The sequence below is a fragment of the Balaenoptera acutorostrata genome, chromosome 6 (assembly GCF_949987535.1).
Source record: "Balaenoptera acutorostrata chromosome 6, mBalAcu1.1, whole genome shotgun sequence".
Taxonomy (NCBI): Eukaryota; Metazoa; Chordata; class Mammalia; order Artiodactyla; family Balaenopteridae; genus Balaenoptera; species Balaenoptera acutorostrata.
Genome location: NC_080069.1, coordinates 26,195,396 through 26,223,330, shown reverse-complemented (window position 1 = coordinate 26,223,330; position 27,935 = coordinate 26,195,396). Strand labels below are relative to the sequence as shown.

At 38.0% G+C, this 27,935-nt stretch overlaps 1 protein-coding gene across 2 annotated transcripts; it reads left to right on the top strand.

Moving 5' to 3' along the window:
• Positions 1 to 55: 55 nt before the first annotated feature.
• LOC130708418 (serine palmitoyltransferase 1-like) lies at positions 56 to 27,845 on the top strand. 2 transcript variants are annotated; one of them, XM_057548472.1, is made up of 9 exons: positions 56 to 3,131; positions 3,470 to 3,599; positions 7,149 to 7,238; positions 12,869 to 12,976; positions 15,135 to 15,230; positions 15,588 to 15,684; positions 16,786 to 16,840; positions 27,518 to 27,679; positions 27,793 to 27,845. In XM_057548472.1, the coding sequence occupies exons 2-8, from the start codon at positions 3,549 to 3,551 to the stop codon at positions 27,573 to 27,575; spliced, it is 555 nt and encodes a 184-aa protein (XP_057404455.1). In that variant the 5' UTR covers positions 56 to 3,131; positions 3,470 to 3,548; the 3' UTR covers positions 27,576 to 27,679; positions 27,793 to 27,845. The 2 variants fall into 2 exon arrangements, with proteins under 2 accessions (XP_057404455.1, XP_057404456.1); XM_057548473.1 differs by lacking the exons at positions 27,518 to 27,679; positions 27,793 to 27,845 and having other exon boundaries at positions 63 to 3,599; positions 16,786 to 19,511.
• Positions 27,846 to 27,935: the final 90 nt, after the last annotated feature.

Genomic DNA, 27,935 nt, shown 5'->3' with positions numbered 1-27,935 from the left:
CCATTCACGTTTAAGGTAATTATCGATATGTATGTTCCTGTGACCATTTTCTTAATTGTTTTGGGTTTGTTTTTGTAGGTCCTTTTCTTCTCTTGTGTTTCCCACTTAGAGAAGTTCCTTTAGCATTTGTTGTAGAGCTGGTTTGGTGGTGCTGAATTCTCTTAGCTTTTGCTTGTCTGTAAAGCTTTTGATTTCTCCATCAAATCTAAATGAGATCCTTGCTGGGTAGAGTAATCTTGGTTGTAGGTTCTTCCCTTTCATCACTTTAAGTATATCATGCCACTCCCTTCTGGCTTGCAGAGTTTCTGCTGAGAAATCAGCTGTTAACCTTATGGGAGTTCCCTTGTATGTTATTTGTCGTTTTTCCCTTGCTGCTTTCAGTACTTTTTCTTTGTCTTTAATTTTTGCCACTTTGATTACTATGTGTCTCGGCGTGTTTCTCCTTGGGTTTATTCTGTATGGGACTCTCTGCGCTTCCTGGACTTGGGTGGCTATTTCCTTTCCCATGTTAGGGAAGTTTTTGACTATAATCTCTTCAAATATTTTCTCTGGTCCTTTCTCTCTCTCTTCTCCTTCTGGGACCCCTATAATGCGAATGTTGTTGCGTTTAATGTTGTCGCAGAGGTCTCTTAGGCTGTCTTCATTTCTTTTCATTCTTTTTTCTTTAGTCTGTTCCACAGCAGTGAATTCCACCATTCTGTCTTCCAGGTCACTTATCCGTTCTTCTGCCTCAGTTATTCTGCTATTGATTCCTTCTAGTGTATTTTTCATTTCAGTTATTGTATTGGTCATCTGTGTTTGTTTGTTCTTTAATTCTTCTAGGTCTTTGTTAATCATTTCTTGCATCTTCTCAATCTTTGCCTCCATTCTTATTCCGAGGTCCTGGATCATCTTCACTATCATTATTCTGAATTCTTTTTCTGGAAGGTTGCCTATCTCCACTTCATTTAGTTGTTTTTCTGGGGTTTTTTCTTGTTCCTTCATCTGGTACATAGCCCTCTGACTTTTCATCTTCTCTGTCTTTCTGTAACTGTGGTTTTTGGTCCACAGGCTGCAGGATTGTAGTTTTTCTTGCTTCTGTTGTCTGCCCTCTGGTGGTTGAGGCTATCTAAGAGGCTTGATGGGAGGCTATGGTGGTGGGTAGAGCTGACTGTTGCTGTGGCGGTCAGAGCTCAGTAAAACCTTAATCCACTTGACTGTTGATGGGTGGGGCTGGGTTCCCTCCCTGTTGGTGTGGCAGTCAGAGCTCAGTAAAACCTTAATCCACTTGACTGTTGATGGGTGGGGCTGGGTTCCCTCCCTGTTGGTTGTTTTGCCTGAGGCAACCCAACACTGGAGCCTACCCGTGCTCTTTGGTGGGGTTAATGGCAGACTCTGGGAGGGCTCACGCCAAGGAGAACTTCCCAGGACCTCTGCTGCCAGTGTCCTTATCCCCACGGTGAAACAGAGCCACCACTTGCCCCTGCAGGAGACCCCCCCAACACCAGCAGGTACGTCTGGTTCAGTCTCCCCCAGGGTCACTGCTCCTTCCCCTGGGTCCCGATGCACACATTACTTTGTGTGTGCCCTCCAAGAGTGGGGTCTCTGTTTCCCCCAGTCCTGTCACAGTCCTGCAATCAATTCCCACTAGACTTCAAAGTCTGATTCTCTAGGAATTCCTCCTCCCGTTGCCGGACCCCCAGGTTGGGAAGCCTGACGTGGGGCTCAGAACCTTCACTCCAGTGGGTGGACTTCTGTGGTATAAGTGTTCGCCAGTCTGTGAGTCACCCACCCAGCAGTTATGGGATTTGATTTTACTCTGATTGCGCCCCTCCTACCGTCTCACTGTGGCTTCTCCTCTGTCCTTGGACGTGGGGTATCCTCCTTGGTGAAGTCCAGGGTCTTCCTGTCAATGATTGTCCAGCAGCCAGTTGTGATTCTGGTGCTCTCGCAAGAGGGAGTGAGAGCACGTCCTTCTACTCCGCCATCTTGGTTCACCCTCATGAAACATTTTTATCATGACTGTTTTAAAGTCATTATCAGATCATCCTGACAACTCTGTCATCTTAGTACTGGCATTTGTTAATTGTTTTTTTTCTTTTTTTTTTCCATTGTTTGATATTTTCTGGTTATTGGTATGACAAGTGAAACATGAACAGTTTCATATTATGCTGTTATAGTTTATGCTTTATTTAAACTTTCTGTTTGAATTGGCTTTCTCTGACAGTCTTCCAACAAGGGCAGGGGGGCACTGCTGCCTCATTACTGTCAGGTGGAAGTACAAGTCCAGGGTCCCCACGGGGCCTCCACTGACACTGAGGTGGGGTTATTTTCATTTCTTCTTGTTGTTGGTGAGAGTCCTACTCTTGTCTGAGCCTCCCCTAACACAGCCTAACCATAGGCAGGGGAGAGTGTCTCTCCCTGCAGGAGATTGGAAGTTAGGTCTCTCCACATGGTCTTCACTAACACCACAGTGGGAGCCACTTGTTACTACCCAACAGAGATACAAGTTCTGGCTCCCTTCTCTGACAGCTCCCACAGGGGTATTGGGGAGCCTTGTTATGGCCTCGTGAAGGCTAGAGTCTGGGTCCCCCTCTCAGCCTTTGCTAGTGTGGAGGGGACAGGCCCAGGTTTTTCTGTGGTTTGGCTGCAGTAGAGACCTTTGCTGGGCTGCCCCCTTTCCTGTCCCTTTGGCTACAGAGAGCAGACTTTTGTCAGAGCTTTTCTGTCTCGCCTGTTGGCATTTCCAGTTTGCCAGCTGCATCAGTTCCAAGTTAGGAAATTCCAGGAACTTGTTTCATGTCATTTCTCAGATCCCTCGCTGGTCTGCCTTTTCTCTCCATTTTTCAGCATCATCTTATGTTTGTCTTATACATGATGTCCAGGATTTTTGGTTATACCCAGTGAGAAAAATAGGGAAAATATGTCTATTTTCTCAGAAGCAGAAGTGTTGCATGTACTTTTAAATAATACACTTAATTTAAGAAATATATCCTGCCCCCCATTAACTCAATTTAGGAGATCTTACTGAAGATTAATCTGCATGACTCAGAGTTCTCCCCTGGGTTATGTGGAGTCAGTAACCCAGTATTCCTTTTGATGGCAAAGTAATGGCAGAGTGGTGGCCAGTCAAATCAGAGATGCCACTGATGGTGAGATGCACCAATATTTCATTTATTTTTCAGAAAGAGAAAAGTACTTTGAATAAACTAATATGCCATCTGTATAGTAAGATGCATGCTGATTTCTCAGAGGTCAAAATATGGCAAGAGTTTGCTTCGTGGAACAGAATCAGTATGGTAGTTATGTGGAAAGGTTTGCAGAGTGAAGTGCAAACGATAATATATTAATGTTCAAACATGTTTTATTTATTTGCCATGTTCAGTTTAACAAGTGGATGTTGGTCAGCTTACAAAAGCAAGCATTCCTTTTCTGAGAATGTTGACAAGACCCTTTAAACCCCAATTTGGTGGGTCTTTCTTCCTTGCAGAGATAAAGCTGCCTGCTTTGCTATTCAGAAGGGATTACAGGCATCACGTAGTGACATTAAGCTATTTAACCATAATGATATGGATGACCTGCAGCGACTATTGAAAGAACAAGAGATTGAAGATCAAAAGGTATGATTCTTTTGAAGAAAATTACACAGTTCTTTTGTACTTTCTAACCAGCTAAATTATAAATGAAATGGTAATTTGTCATGAAAACTTGCCTGTGGATCACATGTGGACATTAAATAAGGGTGTTTCTGCTTATTAAATGTACCTCAGATTAGAGAGTCAAGCCTGATAGTAATTGCCTCATCATTGCCATAATTATATATGGCAAATGTGGGGGAAGGTTATCTAGGCAGCTTTCTAAAAGGGAGAGAGAAAAACAGCATGCATTTTGGGGGTGGAGGGATGTACACTCAACTCTACAGAAGTAACAACAGAACTCATTAGGGCATTAACAAGATGTATCTAGTGAATTCAAAATAGGCTTATTCATATCAGAATAAATCATGTATCAATTCACCAGAAGAAACCATGGCGGCAGATCTTAATTAATGAATTTATGAACAAAGTGAAGACTCTTTCTCCCTACCCCAACCTCATCCCAGATCTCTGAGCAGCTGCTCCCTGTGGGAAGCAGCTGCCTCAAGCATGGTTTCCTTCTACGTTGCAACCTATTTACACTTCTTCTCAAGCACCTGTGTAGTCCCTTGGGACAGGGAGGGAATTAGGCAGGTGGAACTTGCTCCTTGTTGTTCTGATAGAGAGTGGAACAGAGGAAACGTGTTCAAAGCATCACTGTTAGAATTAGCATTTATTTGCCCCTGACAACATGAACAGAGAAGGTAGTTCTGTGGTCTGTGGTTCTGCAGCAGGAACCACTGTGTGTGAAGTGTACTGGGAACCTGGTCACCACATCCTTTGTCTCAAACACCACTTTCAAGTGGACTTTCCCAGTGTAACTCATCCGTTACTAGAGTAACTGATAAAAATGCTCATCACATCCTTAATTTTGTGTTAATTTCCATTTTTCCAGATATTTGAATTATTCCTTTTGGATTCTGTCATCTTTGTTTAGGTGATAGCCTAAGAGCAGCACTTCATGATTATACACATTCTTGTGATGAATATGCATAGACTTCTGCTATTTTATGCTAGGTGTGCTACAGACAGTGTTTTATAAGTATACAATGTAGAAGAATGTATAGGGAAAATCTTAAAATTGAGACCGTTCCACCAATGAATTCTTTCTACAGATTGTAAAAAGATGTCCCTTTTCTGATTCAGTAATAGAATGCTACCGTATTGAAAAACACTGCCTTAGAAAGTGTGACCAATGAACCAGTCTGCTGTAGAGTTATTTTGCCAAGTTAGCATTGTACAAATTTGGAAGACAACATATTCAAGTTCTGTGTGTGTGTTGTATAAGATTTATAATCTGTGGAACTTTTATTTTAATGAATAACAAGAAATAAAGTTATCTTAAAATTTATTTCCATTTTATAGTTTTTACCTTTTTACTAATTAATTTATACCACATATTCCTGCCAAGAGTAGGCTTTCTAAATTACTTTACATTTTGGTTTTTAGAAATAATTCTTTTTTAATTTTGTTTTCACAGAAATAATAAATGTTAAATTTTTAAATATTTTGTACTTAGATGCTTATATTTCCTTTGAAAGTAGGTTAAATAATCTGAGTTTGGATCAAACTCTTTTTGTCAGTTTCCCAACTAATGGAGTTCATATGTTTTTTCATTCCTTTTCTTATAGAGTTCTCTTATCCCGTATTAATCCTTCTTAAAAAAAAAAGATAATAGGTAAAAACAGCAGTTCATAGAAGAAATGCAGATAACTGAGCAAATAGAAAATAGTCTGACCTCACTAACAGTTACAGAAATTAGGGTAAGAGTTTTTGTCTGTCCAATTAGGGAAAACTTTTTATGGTAATAATCAGTTTCACACTGATGTACAAAGGGCCTTCCAAAAACTCTGAGGAGAGCTTCAGTTGGCACAGCCTTTCTAGAGGGTAAATGGGCAGGTATATTCTGGGATTCTTAAATATCTATACCCTCCGGAGTGCTATCTTTAGAAGAGAATCAGAAATGGTGTCAGAGATCGAAGGGTATTCACGTGATGTAAAAAAAAAAAATGAAGGAAACAACCTAAATCCAGCACTGTGGGAATAGTTAAATAATTTACGGTGTATCTGCAAGGTGGAATATTAAATCTCCATTAAAATTATGGTTTAAATAATATTAAATAATGTGAGAATGTTCACAACATAATATTTTAAAAACTCCGGTCCTAGAACGATTGCGGTAAAATCCTGATTTGAACAAGGTAATTTACAAAGATATTGTACTTACAAGAAAAAGTTACCAGTGTGTGGTGTAACGAGCTCATTTGTTAAATTCTTTTTTGTACTTTTCCATTTCCCAAGAATATTCCAAAAATAAAATATTCCTTCATTGAGTATTTTAAGATCATAAGAAAGATACTTTGTGTTTTAAAGGCAGGGAGAGGCGGGATGCCCCCAGGTCCTCAGCTGTGACCTCCCAGCAGACCCGCAGCCTCAGGTTTGACTTAGGGACGGAGTGAAGATGACCAAGAATGATGTAAACTTTCGCATGCTTCAGCCGACACTTTTTTCAGTATTACATACAGCTGTGGGTTCTAAAATACCCCTTAAAGAATAGCTCTGATATTTGAGTTTCTAGTTGTTCATTAGAAGCTTAGAGGCAAGAAACCTTTGAGTAGAAAGGTGGCGGCAAACTCTGTGGAATTTTTTCAGTGCAGTGTACCTGAAACATCTACAGATTCAGCAGTGGGAGTGGTTTATTAGTGATTTGACGTCAGTGGGGTGTGGGAAGGTGTGTGTTACTTGAAAGAGTCCCTCCACTGCACCACCCCCGAACATGACTGGGTGAGGGCATAGTCCAGTTTTACTTGAACCAGTAGTGAGGAGGCAGGAAGGAGAAGGGTTTCATCTGTTTTTTGGTAAGTAAGGGAGGTCAGGGTTTGTCTGTTTTTTAACTTTTTATTAGGAAAAATTCTGGCACATTCAAAGGAAACAGTAGTATAGTGAAGCCCCCTGTACCCTTCTCTCGGCTTTGTTTTCAATATTCTGCCACTCTTGTATCATCTGAACCTTCACCTAACTCCCCACTCAGTCTCTGTGATGATGATGATTATCATCATCATCATTAGAGTTCTTTTTATTTTAGGTAAAATTTACATTGAAATACATTAGTCCTAGTTATACAGTTTTGACCAGTGGTTATACCTGTGTAGCCCAGGTATCATGGCCCCCATCATGACATAAAACGTCCCCATCTCCCCCAGAAAGTTCCCTTGGGTCCCTTCCTAGTCATTCTGGGCTTGGAGGGTTTTGTTTGTGTTTTAGTATTCTCGGTGTCTAAACAGTTTGTGTTTGTGTGTGAGGCCTCCTAGTTGACTGTGTGACCTGAAAACATGTCTGAGAGAAGAAAGCACTGTTTTTCATCTCAAAATAACAGGATCTCAAACCTTGAGCTTGAAATTGATTTAGTCTATCTATTTGTTGATTTATCTTGGTGAATAAATCTTGTAGGGTGAAAGTGCTAGAGAGCATATAACAGATTTTGTATTTGGAGTTACTGAAATTTAAAACATCTATTTTTTTTTTCTTTTAAAGAATCCTCGCAAGGCTCGTGTAACTCGACGTTTCATTGTAGTCGAGGGGTTATATATGAATACTGGAACTATTTGCCCTCTTCCAGAATTGGTGAGCAACCATGTTTATTTATTATTTCAGTATTCAGACTATTTGGCAGTTATGCCTTTTGTTTGTGACCATTTTCAATGTATAATGTCTGCATTGCTTTGCTTAATAGGTATCATAAACACATTCTGATCATACTAGGGAAGTAGATTAACATTAAATGCCAACCCTGACCTTTAAAGAGTAATCAAGACTGAGTTTTATAAAACCAACTTTATTGAGGTATAATTGACACATAATAAAATATACTCACTTTAAGAGTACAGTTTGATAAGTTTTGACAGATGTATACTCCCCTATCACCATCACCATAGTCAAGATATAAAACATTTCTGTCACCAGAAGTCCCTCATGCCCCTTTGTAATCAGTACCCCATTCCTGGCCGCAAGCCAAGTTGATCTGCTTTCTGTTCCTGTAGTTTTGCTTTTTGTAGAATTTCATATAAATGAAATCATATAATATGTATTTTGTAAAACTCAGCTTTTTAAAAGGGGATACAATACACTGTCTTTAGAAACCATGACTATTGAGATTTTTTTTTTTTAGGTGAAATTCACATAACATAAAACTAGCCATTTTAGAGTGTAGAGTTCAGTGGCATTTAGTACGTGCACAGCGTTGTGCACTCATCAACTAGCTAGTTGTAAAACCGTTTTGTCACTCCCAAAGAAGACCCAGTACCCATTAAGCAATCACTTCGCATTTTTCCTTGCCCCTAGCCCCCACCAGTCTGCTTTCTGTCTATATGGATTTACCTATTCTGGATATTTCTGATAAATGGAATCATATAATATATGACTATGGCTTCACTCACTTATAATGTTTTCATTGTTTATCCAATTTGTGGCATCATTTATCAGTACTTCATTCCTTTTTTCTTCTTTTTTTTAAAATTTATTTATTTTTGACTGCGTTGGGTCTTCGTTGCTGTGCGCGGGCTTTCTCTAGTTTTGGCAAGCAGGGGCTACTCTTCGCTTCATTCCTTTTTAAAGCTAAGTAATATTCCATTGTGTGGGTGTATCACATTTTGGTTTTTTTGTTAACAGATATTTGGATTGCTTCACCTTTTGGCATTTGTGAATAGTGCTGCTGTGAACATTCATGTACAAGTATTTGTTTGAATCCCTGTTTTCAACTCTTTTATGTATGTGCCTAGCAATGTAATTGTTGGATCATGTGGTAATTCTATTTTTAACTTACTGAGGAACTGCCATACTGTTTTCCACAGTGGCTTGTACCATTTTACATTCCCACCAGCAATGGAGGAGGGTTTCAGTTTCTCCACATCCTTACCAATGTATACTTTTTTTTTTTTTTAATTTTTGCCATTCTAGTAGGTGTGAAGTATATTTGCATTTCTGATTTGCATTTCTTGAATGACTAATGATGTTGAGCCACTTTTCTTGTGTTGGCCATTTGTATATCTTTGGAGAAATGCCTCTAGAAGTCCTTTGCCCATTTTTAAACTGGGGTGTCTTTTTGTAAAGTTCTTTATGTATTCTGGGTACTAGACCCTTAATCAGGTATGTGATTTGCAAATATTTTCTCTCATTCTATAGGTTGTCTTTTCATTTCTTTGATAGTGTCCTTTGATGCACAAAAGTTTTTAATTTTGGCAAAGTCCAATTTATCTAGTTTTTTGTTGTTGCTTGTGCTTTTAGTGTCATATCTAAGAAATACATTGCCAAATCCAGGGTATGAAGATACACCCCTATGTTTTCTTCTGAGGTTTTTATAGTTTTAGCTCTTATTTTAGGCCCTTGATCCATTTTGACTTAATTTTTGTATATTCTGTGAGAGAGGGATTCAACTTCATTCTTTTGCATGTGGTTATCCATTTGTCCCTGTACCATTTGTTGAAGAAACTATTGTTTTCCCATTGAATGGTCTTGGCACCCTTGTTGAAATCAGTTGACTGTAGGTATATGGGTTTATTTCTGGACTCTCAGTTCTATTCCATTTGTCTATATGTCTAGCCTTATGCCAGTACCATGCTTAATTACTTAATTCATGTAGCTTTGTGGTAAACTTTGAAATCAAGACGTGAGTTCTCCATTTTTGTTCTTTTTCAAGATTGTTTTGGTTATTTGGCGTCCCTTGAAATTCCATTTGAATGTTAGGATCAGCTTTTCCATTTCTGTAAAAAATGGCATTGAGATTTTTTATAGGGATTGTAGTGAATATTTAGATTGCTCTGGGAAGTATTGCCATCTTAATGATACTGAGTCTTCTCATTGATGAACATGGAATGTATTTCCATTTATTTCAGTTTTCTTCAATTTCTTTCAGTATTGTTTGTGGCTTTTACTGTAAAGTCTGGTACCTCTTTGGTTAAATTTATTCCTAAGTATTGTATTCTTTTTGATGCTAAGTATTTTATTCTTTTTGATGCTATTATAGATGGAATTGTTTTCTTAATTTCCTTTTTGGATTGTTCACTACTAATTATAGAAATACAGATGACTTTTGTGTATTGATCTTGCATCATTCAACTTTTGCTGAACTTGCTTATTAGCTGAAACAGTATTTTTGTGGATCTTATTCTGTATGTAAGATCATGTCATCTGTGAATAGAGCTAGTTTTGCTTCTTCCTTTCCAAGGATGGATGCTTTTCTTTTTTTTTTCTTGCCTGATTGCTCTGGCTAGAACTTCCAGTACAGTGTTGACTAGAAGTGACAAGAGTGAGTGTCCTTCCTGCTCTTTAAAGGGAAAGCTTTCAGGCCATCACCATTGAGTGTGATTTTAGCTGTGGGTTTTCCGTAAATGCCCTTTATCAAGTTGAGGAAGTTCCCTCCTATTTCTTATTTGTTGAATGCTTCTCTCATGAGAGGTTTGGGGTTTGTCAGATGCTTTTTCTGCATCAGTTGAGTTAATCATGTGGTTATCCTTCATTCTATTAGTATGGTGTATTACACTGATTTTCCTGTAATAAACCACCATTGCATTTGACCATTAAAATCTGAATCTCTGAGTCCATCAATTGAATAGGGATTCAAAATAAAGGTTTCATATCTTATTTTTTAAGTTTTTCACTATTTCTTGAGGAAATCTAGATACATCCTAAATGTCAATAAAAGAGATTTGTTTTCCTGTCCTTCCTTTTGTGAGTGTCAAAGACTGATAGAATAATGTAGGAGAGATAGTCGGCCACAAGATGTTAGAACTGTATGTTACAGGAGTACAATAATAAATCAGTACTGATGGGCAAATATACAGCCAGTGAAACAAAATGTAAAGTGTAGGAACAGATCAAGTACCTAAAGTACTGAGTATGTAAAATTACAGTATACAAATTAGGGTTTGACAAAAGGATTCCTGTTTTGTTTTACCTGTCTGTTTGTGTTCCAGTACTGGGATAATATTATTAAATATTTTCTAAAACATGGTTTTTAGAAACTATCTCAGTCATATAATACCTCTTATTAATGGATGGGAAAGAATTAGTATTGAAAAGATGTAATTCTCCCCAAATTAGTTTGTTCATTGTTAATGAAAATTCAGGTAAAAGCCCAGTGAGGACCCCTCTCCCAATTTGATGTTGATTCACAAGATTAGCCTGTAAAATCTTTTTTTTTTTAAATGAAAGCTTCTTTCTTTCTTTATTTATTTATTTTTGGCTGTGTTGGGTCTTCATTTCTGTGCGAGGGCTTTCTCTAGTTGTGGCAAGCGGGGACCACTCTTCATCGCGGTGCGCGGGCCTCTCACTGTTGCGGCCTCTCTTGCTGCGGAGCACAGGCTCCAGACGCGCAGGCTCAGTAGTTGTGGCTCACGGGCCCAGTTGCTCCGCGGTATTTGGGATCTTCCCAAACCAGGGCTCAAACCCGTGTCCCCTGCATTGGCAGGCAGATTGTCAACCACTGCGCCACCAGGGAAGCCCTAGCCTGTAAAATCTTGATGGTTAAAAAATAAATTATCAGACGCATGATATGAGACATCAACCCATCTTATATATTTCTGTGCATTATTTCTATAGTTTCAGTGGAAAAAATCATAGTAATTAAACATTTAATAATTAAAATTATGGTTCTGGGGCTTCCCTGGTGGCGCAGTGGTTGGGAATCTGCCTGCCAATGCAGGGGACACGGGTTCGAGCCCTGGTCTGGGAGGATCCCACATGCCGCGGAGCAACTAGGCCTGTGAGCCACAATTACTGAGCCTGCGCGTCTGGAGCCTGTGCTCCGCAACAAGAGAGGCCGCAATAATGAGAGGCCCGTGCACCGCGATGAAGAGTGGCCCCCACTTGCCACAACTAGAGAAAGCCCTCCCACAGAAACGAAGACCCAACACAGCTATAAATAAATAAATAAATAAATAAATAAATAAATTAATTAATTAATTAAACTTTAAAAAAAAATTATGATTCTGGCACAAGAGAAGATTACATGAGCCATGGAAAGATTTAAGAGCCCAACTTCTCATGTTATATATATAAAAATTTAGTGGTTGATAATCACTGTATTTTAATTCAACTGTGAAACTTATCACATACATATCATAAAAGGGTAAATCAATTAAACACTAGGGGGAAAAATCTGTACATATGTTCAGCCTCCCAATGTATAAACCAAAAAAATTATGAAATAATTAGAAGAACATATAGATAAATATGCATCTAAACCTTAGATGGGAAAGGACTTTCTTATAAGCCGGAAAACAAAGGGGAAAAAAAAGATTAAAAAACATATTAATGAAAACTTTTTGTGGATTAAAAAAATGAATCTAAATTGGAATAGTGCCTCTGAGGGAAGAATATTTACAACATTTCCCTAGGAGTTTTTATGTATAATCAGACCAGTATTTAACAGATAGATTACATGTCTATACTCATAGTGTCTTAACAGTTCTTTCTTTAAAAATCGGCATTGTGCTGGCTATATTACTGAGTTAAATTGAATCATTTTAGAGCATCTAAAGTACAGTTAATTTTCATTATTCATTGTAGTTCTATAAAGTGTGTGTGTATATGTGTGTATGTGTGTGTGTGTGTGTGTGTGTGTGTGTGTGTGTGTGTATATATATTTATGTTCTATAAACCTGCTGCAAATACTGAATTACCAAATACTGAACTTTTGCTCCTAGGGCAAATACAGAGTTAGTTTTCTGCAACCCTCTAGTCACCACGTTTTCATCAGTTACTCAGTACATAACCGTGTTTTATATGTGTTTCTGGGTAAAGACACCTTATTTAGTGTACACCGTTGATGTAGCCATATTGAACTCCCAGCCGGCAGTGCTCTAACTCCGGCCTGAGTGCAGTTTATGTGACACACGCATGTTTTCCGTAAGGCACATCACAGCCTTCTTGCGCTGAGGCCCTCTGGGCCGAACTTCAGCGCTGTGCTTGGGGGCCATTGTGAACAACAGAATCACAAGGAAAAGCACAAAATGCGAAAAATGTGGCAGTAAACAGAATGTGAGAAGGACACTTGTTTGCAGTATAAGCTGAAGCAGTAGCCCGTTAACTCAGCTGGGAAGGTGCATTTCAGGTGACTCAAAGTTTTTCACCACCCTGCACATATGCCCTAAGTATTGATTTGGAGGTTACAAATAAATTTTAGCAAGTAGGCAGATTCACAAATATGAATTTTATGAATTTTCAGTATTTTAAAGTTGTGTTTATTTACCACTTAGGTTAAGTTAAAATACAGATATAAAGCAAGGATCTTTCTGGAGGAAAGCCTTTCGTTTGGAGTCCTGGGGGAGCATGGCCGAGGAGTCACTGAACATTTTGGAATCGATGTAAGCTCTCCTTTTTTGGAACATTCCTTCATATAGTAACCATGCAGTTCCATCCTGCTGGGCAGGTTTCATGGGCACAAGACAGTGTTCCTCATCGATGTGCAGGGTGCAGCTTTGGTGTCTGTCACTTCACTGAGCCCACAGAGGATTGGGTCAGCCAGACCAGGGTCCCCATCTTCCCTTGGAACTCAGTGGCTAATCATAGAATTTGTGTTCTGTTTGCACGGTAACATTTGATCCCAGCTTTCCGTGTTTCTTCTCTAGAAACAGTTAAATTTGCCTTCCATTTTTTCTTTAAAACCAGTAAGAATTCTCTAAGTTGTCCTTTAGAAAGTATCATAGCAGTGAAAAGATGTTCTTTCTAATATTTAAAATTCTGTATTGTTATTTGTGTGTATGGGGGTGATTTATATATATATATATATTAGAAATACCACCAGCATGGATTCACAAAGCCGCTCAAGGTCCCAGACAACTGGAGTGAGTTTTTTATGTTTTCTCTTGCTGAAAGGAAATGAGCCTCAACTAGCCCTACTCTTAGTGGGTTTTGCTCCTAGAGCCTCGGAGAGGAACAGTGTGGGCCCATCTGCAGAACCTGTCCTCACCGACCACTGTGTAACCTGCCCTTACCCACTGCTGTGTGGTTGATGTGAAGGAAGCTTTTCTCCAAATCTTGTGCATAAAAGTTTTGCAGCTTGTGTTAAAATGTTGAACTATAAAATATAAACTCACCTTAGATTATTTGCATCCCTCTACCCATACAGACCTAGAGAAAAATGTAGAGCAGAATGACTATCACACCAAGTTGACTGAAGCATACTCTTCAAAGACAAACTGACATTTGGCAATGAAATGCACTGAAGAATTTAAGATAAATGGAAATTAATTCAAGTAAAATTTACACCAGAGCAATTTTTAAGGCATGAAAATTTTAAAGAAGGAAAAAGCACTATCTAATTTCACTGTTCTCGTTTTCTCACTGCTTCCAGCAGTTGTCTCAGAGGTAGTATTTATAATGGCTTGAGTAAGAGTGCAGAATGTATGGACTTTATTTGGACCCTAATTCAAACAAATACTGTGAAAAACAAGCTTTGTGAGACAGAGATACTTGAACACTCAGTATTTGATATTAAGAAATTTTTCATTTTTTAAGTGTGGTAATGTTTTTGAAAGAGGGCATATCTTTTAGAAATGCACACTGAAATATTTATAGATGAAAACATGTAAAGTCTGAGATTTGCTCCAAAGAAATGAAGAGGGCAGTAGGGGGCTTATACGTGGAACAGGATTGTCCGTAAGTTGATAATTATTGAATCTGGTGATGGGGATTCTTTATACTTTTGTATATGTTTGAAATTTTTCATAATGAAAGGTTAAAAAAAAAGAAGAAGAGTGCGCAGGTTTCCTTGTTGGATCTGTGGAACACTTGGAAAAACACCAGATGTGATCTGACCAGTCATTATTATGGCCATCATTGAGTAATTACAGAATGGCTACTGTATGCAGGATGGAACTTGGTGCTGGGGGCTGGAGCAGACGGTGAGGACCAAAGGAGTGCTGAGCCGTTGAGAAGGTCGTGGGTACTCAGGAGCCCAGAGGGCACATTAGGTTCATCCACTGCCCAGTTGGTCCACTTTGGTCAGAGCCCATGATGGCCTATTGCCATCATGTTTGGATAAATTGATTTCATTTTTGAAAAGGTGGAAAAGGTAAATGGAATGTAGTAGTTGTTCCAAAGTGCTCAAAACCCTGATAGATTTCTTTTTATTTATCTCAAGTACCTTCTATGGAGAAGGACAGCTGAGACCACTGTTTTAGCAAGGAAATGATCTTATCTTGTACCTCTGAATATGTTTAGTATCAAACAACTTTAGATTTCATCTTTTATCTAGCTCTTCCACTGTGAATAAATTGTCGATGAATGATGGAATGGCAAAAACGTATAAAGTGAGACATCTTCAGAGGTGGGCTATGAAACATCGGTCCTTTTAACAATTGATTTTGTATGACTTACCCTTTATTTTCAAGGAGGTAGTTTGAATCCAGATGTTGACATTAGTGCTGAAATTTTGTCTCTAGGATTGACATTGGCCTTTTTTTTTCCCCCTCCTTTTCTTTAAATTGAGAAATAACTCCCACTGTCCCTCTTTTCTGACAGATTGATGATATTGATCTTATCAGTGCCAACATGGAGAATTCACTTGCTTCTATTGGGGGTTTCTGCTGTGGCAGGTCTTTCGTAATTGACCATCAGGTGGGTTCTTTTTAAAAACAAAAGCAAAAACTGAAACCCGTTGCTCCACTGGTCAACTAAAAATGTAACCGCTATTACAAAATTTCATTCTAACTTAGTTTTTCACACAATTTTTATTTAGAAGTAGATTTGTTAAAGAATCATTCAAAATATTTACATTTAGAAATTATCTCCCTTTCTAAAAAAGTTTTGGTTTTGTTACATAACTTCTGTACATGCCTGGGTCTTAGCACCTCACCATTTGTACGTGCTATTTGGTAGGGAGTGCAGAGATTTGGTGCCTTTAGATTTTTTAGCCAAAGAAAAACAGAGCCAAAAATAGTGTTTATGTTTTATAACTTGTTTGTTTCTTCTCAGCGACTTTCCGGCCAGGGATACTGCTTTTCAGCTTCATTACCTCCCCTCTTAGCTGCTGCTGCAATTGAGGCCCTCAACATCATGGAAGAAAATCCAGGTATAACCTTTAAACCCAGGAAATCAAAGCTATTTCAAGTCATGTTAGCCATGCTGCTGGTTTGCCTTTTTGGAGAAATTAGCTGGAGGAAATGATTTCCCAGACAAAGCTCTGGCTCTGAATTACATTATCTGGCAATTTATGGGAAAAATGATGGTGAAGAAGTTGTCCCTGCCTCAGGGTTTCCGGGTTAGAGTTTCTCTCATGTTTCTGGAGATGAAGCCAGAGCCAAAGCAAAGCTCGCTCCCTTGGTGGGCAGAGATGCCAGAAAAAGGAGGGACTAGCTCTGGGCCAGTCATCATTTAGTTTATCGGGTTTTTTTGAGAAATTAGCTGAAGTATGCTAATTTTTGGTACTTATAATTTTATAACTGTTGTCTAGTTTTCCCCATCAGCCTTTGATTCATGAGTTGGTGCTGAGGCCATACAGGTTTACCAACTATTAAAGCTTGCTTAATTGGCAGTCGACTCAATTTAAAATGTGGTTCTGGGCTGTGATAGCGCCTCCTCACCAAAGACTAAAAGGAAAATGGAAAAGCAGGCCTGGTATTTGTAATTTTAAATTTTATAAATTTCTAAAGATTCAGCATTGGTTTTAATTCAGAGAATCAGTAAAAGTGAGTGTTTCTGTGTGCACATTCATATACTTGTCAGATACCCTGCCACTCCTGTCTCCTCAGATCTTTCAGTTTGTGGATTTTCCTTAAAAGAAAGTGAAAATATCAAGAAGAGATCATAAACATGACTGCAGTGTCTATTTTTTTCCCAAATTGTTTAGGGTCCAGAAATATTTAATATATTTGTACCCTTTTGTTCTTGGCCAGATAATTTATAGTATCTTAATAAGAACAGAGCCATTGTTTTGTTGTGGAAAACTTCATCCCAGATTTTGCTGAAAGTTGGGTGAGCAGGTGCCAGCTAGTATATGCCACAGATGAAAGTTGGGGACCTTCAGAGGAGTTACTGGCTGTCTATTTATGTGTTATTAGTGGGCAGAAGGATTTGCTGCATTTTAAATTGATGAACTGGATCTTGAAAAACATTTTTAGATTAGTATATCCAATCTTCCAAGTGTACTATCAAATGTATTTGTTTCCTTCAGGTATTTTTGCAGTGTTGAAGGAAAAGTGCAAACGAATTCATAAAGCTTTACAAGGGTGAGTTTTATATATTTTCAACCAACTCAAAAGTTTATCTGCACAACATTTAAACAACTTGTGAAAAATTTTGAGTGTCACCTCTTTGGTTTTCAGTGCATTTAATAGGCTTGAGTCAGTGTGTCTAAATTGCAACTAAGAAACCAAAAACACAGTTCATTCAAATTTGTCTCTGTGTGTGAAGCCAGAGCATCCATTTTGTCATTGTTTTAAAAAATCATAACTTTGTTTTTCTAAAAATGATACAAGCTCATTGGTAAAATATTACAGTAGTACAGAAGATAACAAAGATGAAAAGAAATAACAACATGCTGCCACCAGAAATAACCAGCATAAACACTGGAGAATTCCCACACATCTGTACGGGTAAAAGGATGTAATTAGATGACAGTGGGTTCATACTGTCCATGCTGCTTTGTAGAAGATTACTCATTTTTTTAAGTTACTTCAAGAAAAAGAAACAAGTGAAATCAAAGTGAACCTTACGAGTGTTCTGTCTACTTTTGTCTTAACTACACAAGAGTAGTTCTTTAAGATTCCTCTAGAATTGAGAAAAACATTGAGGCTAGTGACATCTTCAGGCAGATTTCTTATCTTACAGAAAATGATCTCACCTTGCCTGTGGTTTCTTTTTGCCTTTCCAAGTTGAAACCTGCCTTCTCAGTCGTGGAAGTCCTATCCCTATTGCCAGATATGGAAACTAGAAACTTTTCTAAAAAGGACAGTTAATAAATAAGCGGGTCACAGATGTTCCAGATAAAGTAGGGGGAGAAATAATTGAAGTCTGGGTCTGACTTATGATCCTAACAAAAGTTCTTGCATGATTTGTGGTAGAGAGATATTATTGTTTCCAGTTACATTAGCTTATGAAATCTTAATAAACCAGCTCAGCCTAGCACATTGGAGTCACTGTCAATTCATGAACACCTACCTCAGGTGCCCTTTATTCTATGAGTGTTAATGTGTTTATTTTTTAAGTCCAGTCCTCTACTTTTCCCAGCTCTCTCTCACTTTTTCTTCTCTCCAAAATCCCTAACCATCTGTCTCACTCCACCCGCTTTTAGCTGACAGCCTTGCCTCATGCTGTCACTTGGGAACTCCCTCATTTTCCCTCACAAACCTGTACACCTGCGGGTATCCGAACCAGTCTTCCCTCGTGTTATAGCCAAAGAAACGTTCCTCCATCCATCACAGCTCTCCTTTCTTAAGGACCGAGTGCCTTTGGTTGTCTCCTCTCCTTTCTCTTCAGTCTCTCCCCTTTCCTGAGTCATTTGATTAGCATTCAAGTACACTCTGCCCTATCTTGTCTTAAATTCTTCTTTCCCGTGACCCCATACTCCCCTCTAGCAACTAGCCCATTGCTCTGCTTCTCTTTGTAGCCAGTCTTTTTCCAGAGTTGTTTATGCCCTCTCCACATCCTCACCTCTCATGTACACTTGAAACTACTGAAACCCACCTCTACTCCTGCACCCTACCCAGTGTTCCTGTGACTACCGAGGGATGACTGTATTTTCTGATGTTAAAACATCCTTGCTTTCCTGAGTAAACCCCTCCTTGATTACAGTATATTTTTCTGCACTGTTAGTTAGGATTTTGAATTTTTATATCCATATTTATAATTTAAATGAGCCTATAATCTTTTGTTACAACAACCTAATATAACCTAGGAATCAATGTTGTGGTAGCCTCAATAAAGTATTGAGCAATTTTTCCACTTCCCTGCATTATGAAGCCATTGTATAAGACCAGGCTTGATTATTTGTTTCTTCAAAGTTGAGCAGGACTCCTCTGTAAGACTCTCTAGACTTGGGGCCTTTGGGCTGGGTGTAGTCTGTGATTCTCTCTCTTGTGTCTGTATTATTTCCCCTTTTTATTTTCTGTTTCTGTCGTTTTCATTCTTATGATAATCTTTCCAGGATTTTGCCCAGCACGTTTTTTTAAGTTTGATTTTGTTTGTTACTCATATTTTGTTTTCTTTGATTGATTTTTTTCCCTTATTTTTCTGCTTTCTTGTTTCATTGAATTGTGTTTTTTTACTCTTTTTTAGCTTTTTACATTTAGGTTATTGGTGTTATTATTTTCCAATAAATAGCTTAAAGATAAACATTTCAAAGGCAGTAAGTATTTTCAGTGTTCAGTTCTAAGTAATTTTTTTTAGTCTCCTCTAATCAGTGATTTGCTTCTCTCATCTCTGAGGTTGCATTTGGGAGAGGAAGTCAGCGGCCTATGCTACTTTGGGTCCTTGCTGGAATCTTGAAGAGCCCCTAAATTATAACAGATAATTATTCATGTCCAGCACTTTCCCCACACTAAGCACGTGATGGAGACCACGTCTGAATTGTTGATTGTTCTATCCCTAGGACCTAGACCAGTGTTTAGTATTTCCATTTGGTAAAATGGGTAAAGTAATATGGTAAATAATGTGCTCTCCAGAAGAGTTTTTTTAAGTATAACAGGCTCTGAAACACAGCTTCTAACTTTCTGAACTCAAGTTATAATTCTCTGTCCGTTTGGTTTTAGTTAAACTTTAATGCGACATTCAGCATCCAGGCAGCCAGAAAGAGAGCATTTTGTTTCATTCCTTCTCTCACCAACTTGCTCCACCTAACATGTGAGATGAGCCCATTTGATCGAATAGTCTTGGAGGGTACACGGCAAGCTCCAGGGCCACACTGTGAGGTCATGGAGAGGGAGGGAGGGAAGGAGGGAGGGATGGCGGGGCGGGGGGGAGAGAGAGAGAGAGAGAGAGAGAGAGAGAGAGAGAGAGAGAGAGAACCTAGCAAGAATCAGGGGCTCTGCCTTTGTTAGGGTCCCAGGTTGGGGTGTGTAGGGTTTTGCAGGTTCACTCTGTCAGGAGGAAGAAATTTTTCTCTACCCTTCTAGGTTCTTCTGGCTGGTCTAAGAATTAAATTGACATGAAACAGATTAACAGGAGAAAATCACAGAAAATTTTAATAACATGTATACATTGGAGAGACCCAGGAAAACCGCATAACTCACCAAAATGGCAGGAACCCTCACCTTACATATCATCTTCAGCTAAAGACAAAATAGGATGTTGGGGTAGCAGTTTGGGACTTCAAAGAGGGGGAAGGCAATTTACATGGAGATGGAAAAGCAACTGTTTGGTAAACAGATGTTTGCTGGCCTTGCAGAGACAGTGAGACAGAGAGGAATTTTAAAAAACACACTGCTAGGTTCCTCCCTGTGTACACACCCAGTTCATACCATAGTTATCTATGGTGATAGCTCCCTTCCTGAAACAGGTCCTCTATCTACATTCTTTAGGCAGTTAGGAGGAAGGTCAAAGGTTCTTCCTGAGTCTTTTGGGCTTTGATTTTTTTCAGCTCAAAATAATCTGCATGCCAAAGAAACATTTTGGGGTGAGAAATTTTGCTCCTCTGTAGTCCCACTTTTGAAACTTAAGTTTCACAGTCCAGAAGTTAAGTTGATAGATTGCTTTATATCTCACTGAACCAGTATCTTAGTCCTGATCAGTTCAGTTACTCATTTCAGGAAGCAGAGATGCAGGTGGGCTCCCAAAGCTAGGCCTATAGGGTGTGAGAAGTTGGGTATTTAATAAGAGGCATTTCTACAGAGACAAAGGAAAAACAATGGTTAATGATTGGAGCAAGTTATAAACTCACTGTCTGAGTGAGTTCTGATTGCTGCCAGTGCAGAAGGTTTCTTGATGTCAGGATTGAAGCATCTTTTGCAGTTTGAAATGTCTCTGAGGATGTCATCAGGTGTTCAGGTAAACTTTCTGAGTGCCTTACACAGCAATAAGCACAGAGATGGTCTAAACATGGGCTATTGAGGTAACCTCTCTTAAGTTTATTCAAGTTGTTCAGTTTCAGTTCACAGGGCTTCAGGAAAAGGGCAGTTTTAGTTCTCAACGATTCCAAGTCCAAAGTGGGAGAAAAATTGGAAACATTAGTTTGAAAAGTTGTAGTAAAAGATTTGAGCAAACTAGAAGAATTCAGGATCCAGACCAGCTAACGAGTAGAAAAGCAAAACCTTGAAGACAATTAACAGAACTAGAATCTAATACCCATGACTGTGTATTAAAGTTCTACTGAAAAACAACTTTTTTCTCTAAAGTCATCCTCATTTCTAACAAAGATAGCTGAATTAACATTTAATTTGTTTGCCAAATAAATTTAGTTTCATTAAACCTAGCCTGATTACTTAAATCCAGAAAGAATAGTGATTGACCATAAAGACTATTTTAAATTTGCTTCACTGGAACTTTTCACAAGGAATCCCAGATTAAATTTTTATTAGCCTATGGAGGCCAGGAAGCCATGAAGCCACACCAAGGACTTGCCATCTGACTTGCCTGTAATACCTATATATTTGGGTGAATTCCTCTCTTCTTGAGGTCCCCCAAATATTCTGAGATTCTTGTGCCTGCCAGGAAGTGACCTTCCTTACTCACCTGGTAAGGCCACTGAGAACCTGTTAGCAGGGTACCAGGCTAACTTTCCAAGGGATTTTATGGCTCCCTAAAGTCAGCCTCAGTTCCTTAAGGCTGTCTGGTTGTATCTGATTCTATGCACATTCTCAAATATGACTTTCCAGCCAAAGCCATAGCCAAAGTTTCCAATTGGGTCCTGTTATAAGGGGAACAGATTCTTAGTGAACTTATACAAATAACTATATTGCCATGAAAATAAGAATACTCACGAAGAGTCTCCAAATTCTGGAGCAATCAGGTAGGGAGAAAAACAGATAAATGTTTCAATGCTACTTACAAATGTATAATTTACCAAGTAGCTATAATATTGTCAGCTTAAGAGGAAAGATTTCCTTATATCTGGAAAGCAAAGATTAAAAAGCCTGTAATAGTTCAGATGAAAAATCATAAAACTTATGATCATGTTCATCAGTTCATTCAGTTTGGTATAATTAATTCTTATTGATCTTGATCTTTGTTAGCAGTTTTATGAAACCATCAGGGTTTTCATTAGAGTTCTGTAATTTCTTACTCAGTTAAGTATATGATTTGAAAGTTATCAGAAAGGTATATATGTCAAAAAATTCTTTCTATAAATCTTCTTGAACATGAAGCATTTTTGTAAAAGCATGAGAGTAAAACAGTAACTGTCTATAAATGACAAAATACTTAAAATGGTATGGTTAAAGATCTTATTATAATGCAATTGACAAGGAAATTTGGTTATTTCTGTGACATACAACATTATAAAATAATAACTAGAATTGTGATGGATATTATACCAGGACATATCTGAGTTTTAAGAATTTTATATAATTTCTATAACATTTATATTAGTAACATTCATTCATACAATATAACCTAAGGTTTATCTCAAATTATCACTCATTTGACAATGCTTTCCATGTAATTTAACATACCAAATAAGCCTAATAAGTTTAATATCTCTCTTTGAGGTTTTTCAGGGGCCCTCTGAAAACCTCAAAGTTAGCTAGAGGTCAAAAAGACTTCATCTAGAATTTGATTTGGGGAAATTTGTCAAAGATATCAAAAGGTTTAAAACACTTGGTCAAATAGGATCATAGGTCACTGTGAAAGAATACTTATTCACTTAACCGAAGTGACAATAAGCTATTTCAAAGGCAAATACAGAAACTTACAACAGATTATTTAAAAGGTAAAGAAATTTTACAATCTGCTATCAAAAACAGATCAATATTGCAAGATAACTTTGTCCACTTAACAGAGAGAAAAATTCAAATTCTAGTTTTGCAACAGCTTAGTTTTAATATTAAAATTCATTCACTCAATTAAATTTATTATATTTATTCTAGATTTATTCTATTTTATTCTTAGCCAGTCCTAACCACGCAGAAAAATTTTTCTCAGGGTTTCTTTTCCGTAAACCTCTATAACACCTTTCTTTTGTATATTCAAATTTTGTCTTATGCTTTCCCTTTCTCTCTCTCTCTCCTTTTTTTTTTAACTTCTTTTTAGGACAAAATTACTTGTTTTCCCCTTAAGAAAATGCATTTCCATTCCTTATACTTTTTTCGCCTTACATATAAAGATGTTTTCCTTATTAATTTTAATAATTTTAATTATTTATATTAATTAGAGTTCTTAACCCATAGAAACCTTAATTTCTAGTGAAAACTAAGGAGTGAGCAATTGTGACCTGTTTGTTATACCAGTATTTTTTGGTTGGCAAACATGTGAATACATTTCATAATTTCTAGAAACATACATTTCCTCATAACATAATAATTTTTTTTCAATGTGGTACATGACGTGTTTCTAATAAATCTAAACATATTCAGTTTTTCTGTAATAAGAAGACAAAAAGTAGGTACATTTATACTTGTTTAGCAATTAATATTTCAGCAATTTATCATATTTGGAAATGATCTAGACATTCGATGAATTTTCATCATTTAATTTAACTTAGCAAAACTGTACAGTTTTGTTACCAAATTATTTTGGAAGCTGTTTTTAAGATTTAGCTTACTTACATTTATCTACATCACTTGTTCCCCAAAATTATGTTTAGATCACCCTTGAAAACTTCAGGACACATTAGACAAAGTCGATCAACATCCCAAGCTATTTTTCTTGCTGGCAAATTTTGTATCAGAGATAACATAAACTTATTTGACTTTTAATACATTTTTTTGGGAATTATTTATTTATTTATGGCTGTGTTGGGTCTTCGTTTCTGTGCGAGGGCTTTCTCTAGTTGCGGCAAGCGGGGGCCACTCTTCATCGCGGTGCGCGGGCCTCTCACTATCGCGGCCTCTGTTGTTGCGGAGCACAGGCTCCAGACGCGCAGGCTCAGTAGTTGTGGCTCACGGGCCCAGCTGCTCCGCGGCATGTGGGATCTTCCCAGACCAGGGCTCGAACCCGTGTCCCCTGCATTGGCAGGCAGACTCTCAACCACTGCGCCACCAGGGAAGCCCCCTTGACTTTTAATAAACCTAGGTTAAATAAAAGTTTTACATTTAATGCTGACAACTCTAAACACATGCCTATTTTAATTGAACTGATAACCTTAAATTTACTTTTATTTGTTAAAGATTAATCCTGGATCACATGAACTTGAAAAATATTTGGGTTGGTTTCTATTACATTTAAAAATATTTAATTTGTAAGCACTTTTAAGCAAAGTAAACAGAGCTCTTTTACAAATTAATTTCAATAATACTATCAGAGGTAGAAAAAAATACCGTATCTCCAACATACACCACAGACATACAGACACAACCAGTGATCTCATAGCTTCATTTTAAAACTTTAGTCATGAATCAGGTAGTACAATATAAAACTCACTAGTTTCTAAATAACAGTTGGAATAAGCTGTTTATCTGCTCAGAAGACTAAGGTTTTTTACTATTTGTGGAAGAGACTTTTAAGATTTGCATTTGTCCTTGAAAAATCTTTACAGAGAGTATGAATTAGATTTTGGGGCAAGGAAGTCTTTCCAGCAGGTTGTACTTTTTTAAAGCTCTCTTTCCCTCTTTTTCCCCCCTTTGGTTTCAGGTACTACCTGACTGAGGTCACAGGGCCCAGTCTTAGGCAGTAATGAGCTGTGTTTACATTTCTGATTAGGTAGAGATTACAAGACAATGTTTTCAATTTCCCCAAAGAACTGGGTTGCTGCCTAAATGATATGAAAAGGCTGACTTGCTGGTCCCATTACATTTTCTTTCACTTGCTTCTTTATATCAAGGAGATTTCCAACAACTAAAATGGAAATCAAAATATTTCTATGTTCTAGAATTTCGGGGTTTATGTACCACATCTTTAAAAAATCTGCACAAGGCATTCAACAAAGGCCCTCTATCTGAGTGCATAAGTCAACCCTAAACCAGTTCACCCTAGGGATAAAAATCCTCCGCTACTACTCCTGTCAACCCCCAGTTTCCACCTTACACTACGTGGGATCAGGCAACCCTATTGACTTCTTTTAGTATCTTCAATTCACGTACGACGTTGCCCAAAAGGTGGATTTATATGGCCTGTCTTACAATACCAGGCAGGGGAAGCATTCCACAGTGAGACACAAAGTTCACTCCCACAAAACAATCAGGCAAAAGAGACACAACCATTTTACATAAAGCCCATTCAAATAATCCCATTTTCTCCAAACTGAGGTAAATAGAGCAGACTTGTTTGGGGCCCTTTAATGTTGGGGGGATGAGTAGGGGAGTAAGTACCCACATCAGTGTTTGTTTTATATATCACACTTCTTAATAATTATCAAAAGATTTTCATTCCTCTGTGATGAATCCCATGATTCTTCCTTTTTTGATTCCTCTTTATTCTGCCTCTAGCAATATTTGTTAGACGTAGGTTGTTGTGAGGTTGCCCCTGAGCAGAGCTATTTACTTAGGTGGCAGCTGCCATTAAAAGTGCTAAAGAAATTCAGGCAGGGCAAACTTGACTCAGAGCAAAGTGTCAGGTTTGCTTTCTCACCACTCAAGTGGCTTATTTTTCCTTGTTAGACCCTAGCTGATACATTGCTTCTAAAATGATCCCATGAATCAATTTTCAAAGAGCTGGCAGAGAAATCCTGGCAAATGCAAGCCAGAGCATGTCTCTCTTCTGTTCAGAACCCTCCAACAGCCCCCATGTCATCTGGGAAATGGCAGAGTCCTGAGAGCGACCTACAATCCCCATAAGACCAGGCTTCTTCCTCACTCCTAACCTCACCTCCTACTCTTCTGTCCTCTGGATCAATCCAATCCAGCCAGATTGGCCCCTCATTCTGCCTTGAGCATTCTGAGAATGCTCCAACCTTAGGGCCTTGCACCTGTTAGTCTCACTACCTGCAAAGTTCATAGGAGCCGAGAAATTTTTTTACTGTGTAGCACAAAAGACAATAGTATTGACTAGGTATCTGCATGGCTAGCTCTTTCATTTGCAACTAGGATTTAAGTCAAAAGTTAACTTCTCAGTAAGCCTTCCCTGGTCATCTGATCTAAAATATCAACCTCGCAAACAATTTATAATCCCCTTCCCTGCTTTATTACTTTCTCTCTAGCATTTATCACTATCTAAGACACTATATATTTTCCTTGTCTGTCTTGTTTCTTTCTGGTTCCCTTAGTAGGATATAAGCTCCAGGAAGAAAAAGATCTTTGAAGATTTTGTTCACTTCTTTGTCCCTATCTCCTTAGGCTTATAGTGGGTACTGGTTAAATATCAGTTGAAAGAGTAAATGAAAAGAAAATGTAACCTCATGAAAGAAGAACTGACTGTTATGAATAAGAAATAATGAGCCAACTGAATTGCTACATTCACCAGAACAAAATACCACAAAACTACAGTGAATTAAAAAAAAACATGGTGCAAACCACTTAATGGCAAAGGAATAGTATCTAGATTACACAAAGAACTCTTAAAACTGAACAGTTAACATAAAATCCAGTTGGAAAATGGGCAAAAGACAGAAATAGACATTTTACCAAGGTTGATATACAGACCTCTCTCATCCTTATTTAATAACAAATAAACATATGAAAATTGGAAAATGCAAATTAAAACTACAGTGAGATATAATTACATACCTATCAGAAAGGCCAAAGTAAAAAATTGTGACAACACCTGGTGAGGATGTAGAGAAACTAGATCACTGATATGTTGCTGAGGGGAAAGCAAAATGGTACAGGCACTCTGCAAAATAGTTTGGCAGGTTTTGTAAAACTAAACATAAAATTACCATATGACCCACCAACTTCACTCCTGGGTATGAATCCCAGAGAAATGAAAGTTGATGTCCACACAAAAATCTGTACACAAATCTTAATAGGAGCTCTAAAACTGGAAACTACTCAAGTGTCCTTCAACATGTGAATGGCCTAACAATGAGCAGAGCTAACAATGGCCTAACAATGACCTAACATCCATATCACAGAATACCACTCAGTAATGAAAAGGGAAACACGATTGATACATGCAACTTCCTGGATGAATCTGAGGGAATTACGCTGAAATTTCAATGCCAATCTTAAAATTTCCCCTATGGTATGATTCCATTTATATAAAATTCTAAAAATGCAAAATTATAGAAATGGAGAACAGATTAGGGGGTGTCAGGGGACAGAGACTGAGGAGGGAGAAGGGGAAGTGGGTGTAGCCATAAAAAGGCAAAATGAGGGATCCTTGTGGCAAGGGAATGCTTCTGTATCCTGACTGTATCAATGTCAGTATTCTGGTTTTAATATTGTACCATAGTTTTGCAAGATGTTATGATTGATTGAAGAAAACTGGGTAAAGGGGACATGAGATCTCACTGATTTATTTCTTACAACGCCATATGGACCTGAAAATATTTCAAAATAAGTAATTTATTTTTTTAAGTAATATTGTATCAGAATGGGCACAAATAAAATAGATTAATGGAATCAAGTAGATGCTCCAGATACAAACTCTATCAAGTTTGGTTTTCCAGAAGCAGACTACGAGGCAAGGATATGTGTGAAAATGATTTGTTAAGAAGCATTCTCGGGAAAAACTGGTGGGAGAGATTGGTGGTAGGATCAGAAAAGAAAGGAGGCTGTAGTAAGTTGAATAGTGGCCCCCAAAGACATGGTCTTATCCCAATCCTAATCCTGCATTGTAAATGTCACCTCATTTGGAAAAAGGGCTGTAACAGTTGTAATTAAGGATTCTAAGATGAGATCATCCTAGATTATCCAGATGGGTCCTAAATCCAGTGACAGTATCTTTATAAGAAACACAGAGGAGACATACACAGAGAAAGAGGAGAAGACCATGTGAAGATGGAGATAGAAATTAGAGTGATGCAGCCACAAGCCAGGGAATGAATAGAGCCACCAGAACCTGGAAGAAGAAAGGACACATTCTCCCCTAAAGCCTTCAAAGTGAGTACAGCCCTGCAAACAGCTTGAATTTGGATTTTTGGCCTCTCAGAATATAAGAAAATAAATTTCTCTTTTTTTTCTCCCACCCCATTCGTGGTAATTTGTTATGACAGCCCTAGGAAACTAATACAGATTTTGGTACTAGGAAGTGAAGTGCTGCTGTAACAAATACCTAAAACTATGAAAGTGGCTTTGGAATTAGGTAATGGATAGAGGTTGGAAGAATCTTGAGGTGCATGAGAGAAAAAGATTTGAA

Bases quoted from the DNA above. Each gene is read 5' to 3' on its own strand.
- LOC130708418 (XM_057548472.1), top strand. From the start codon at position 3,549: ATGGATGACCTGCAGCGACTATTGAAAGAACAAGAGATTGAAGATCAA. The intron at 12,977-15,134 runs GTAAGCTCTCCT...CTTTTCTGACAG, and splicing joins CTGAACATTTTGGAATCGAT to ATTGATGATATTGATCTTAT. The intron at 16,841-27,517 runs GTGAGTTTTATA...ATCCAGTGACAG, and splicing joins ATTCATAAAGCTTTACAAGG to TATCTTTATAAGAAACACAG.